This window comes from Mus caroli, chromosome 2, assembly GCF_900094665.2.
Source record: "Mus caroli chromosome 2, CAROLI_EIJ_v1.1, whole genome shotgun sequence".
In the NCBI taxonomy this organism is placed as follows: Eukaryota; Metazoa; Chordata; class Mammalia; order Rodentia; family Muridae; genus Mus; species Mus caroli.
Genome location: NC_034571.1, coordinates 146192287 through 146193664, shown reverse-complemented (window position 1 = coordinate 146193664; position 1378 = coordinate 146192287). Strand labels below are relative to the sequence as shown.

Sequence of the window (1378 nt, the reverse complement as noted above, 5' to 3'; positions counted from 1 at the left end):
CAGTCTTGAATCACTGTGTTGTCTGGCTTTGACATGATTTCCCACCAAGCGTGGGTCAGTATACAAGGGCACATGAACTTACAGCCTCAGGAGGCACCACACTGTGCTCAGACCTGTCAGCAACAAAGGAGAGAGAAACATTAGGTTCGTGAGAGCAGTAGTACTCAAGTTTAGATGTCAAGTTTAGAGTTCAAGTCTTCTGTGAATTGATTTCAGGTGACACTAGGCACTGCTTGGCAGAACAGACGTGGGAATGACATCATGGAAGCCTTAATTCCTGATTCCTGTAATTATTGAAATATTTCCCCATCCCTAGATCCCGCCGTGGCTGTGTGTTCCACAGGTTCTATTGTAGTACCTTGTGAGCTTGACATCTGGTATCAGTGTGGAGTTTGAAATCTTGCTGCCATGGGAGATGAATAATTTCTGAAATGAGAAAAGAGAGCATGTGTGAAACAAGGGGACCTGGCCTTTCCCTCTGCTGTGGGGACAGCAAGGCATAATGGGCCTCAGGCTTTTGGAAAGAGCCCATCTCATTCAAACAAGTCCTGCACCCCAGTATGCTTCNTTTCTCAGCACTCACCGTCTCCCCAGTGGCAAAGTGCTCTTCGTTCTTTATTATGTCAACCTTATACAAGACTCTGAGNGTATTGTTCTCCTGGGAGGCAAACGCTATACGGGTGATTTGTGCTTCCAGGCCATCCTTCTGTTGTGAAGAAGAAGAATTGAGTTAGTGTAGGGAAGAGGACAGAGATGCTATCTCATGAGGCAGGCATGTGTCCTTTTTGTCTTGGTTAACATACTACATTCTGGCTCGTAGGCTTTGTAGTCCAGTTTGGGTGCTGGTGCAGCTGAGAAGAAGAAATGCCAAGAGCCTTCCCACCCCTCGCTTCTGTTTACTTCAGTGTGTGGATGTTGGAGCAGAGAACTTGTGAAGTGTTCCTTTCTATCAAGCCTTTCAAAGATGAAGTGTGTTTCTCTGCCCGTGTGTCTCAAAAGCTCTAAGGTGGCCTCGTGTGGACTCTGTGGTGAAGATGCTTGTATGCTATTTCACCTGATGATGGTACCTAGAGAAGTGGATGACACACTCATACTGTTTACATACTGCCCTTCCCTTCCCTTGACCCCCTATTCCCTGAGCCTGCTCCTGAGCCCCATTGATGACATCAAGGCTCCAGTCTGATCATGAAGTTTAATGTATGTCCTGTTTCATTAGTCTTTTCAATCTTTACATTAATGTTTTTCCTGAGAAGTGACAGTCTCAGCTGATATCCAGGGTAGTGCAGACCTGTGGTTGATGGAGGACACTCACCTGCACAGAGCTATTCTTGGCCACTTCTCTTACGAGTGTCTTCATTGTTGTGGAGGAAATGGTTAC

The 1378-nt window shown here is 46.2% G+C and overlaps 1 protein-coding gene across 1 annotated transcript in view; it reads right to left on the bottom strand.

Moving 5' to 3' along the window:
• The window catches only part of LOC110307395 (vomeromodulin-like), a 58541-nt gene that overhangs the window by 50228 nt on the left and 6935 nt on the right, over positions 1–1378 (bottom strand). The window contains exons 4-7 of the mRNA XM_021179632.1: positions 1313–1377; positions 584–706; positions 359–426; positions 83–113 (exon numbers count right to left, since the gene is read on the bottom strand). Coding sequence (XP_021035291.1) covers positions 83–113; positions 359–426; positions 584–706; positions 1313–1377 — 287 coding nt within the window. The remainder of the gene's footprint in view (positions 1–82; positions 114–358; positions 427–583; positions 707–1312; position 1378) is intronic.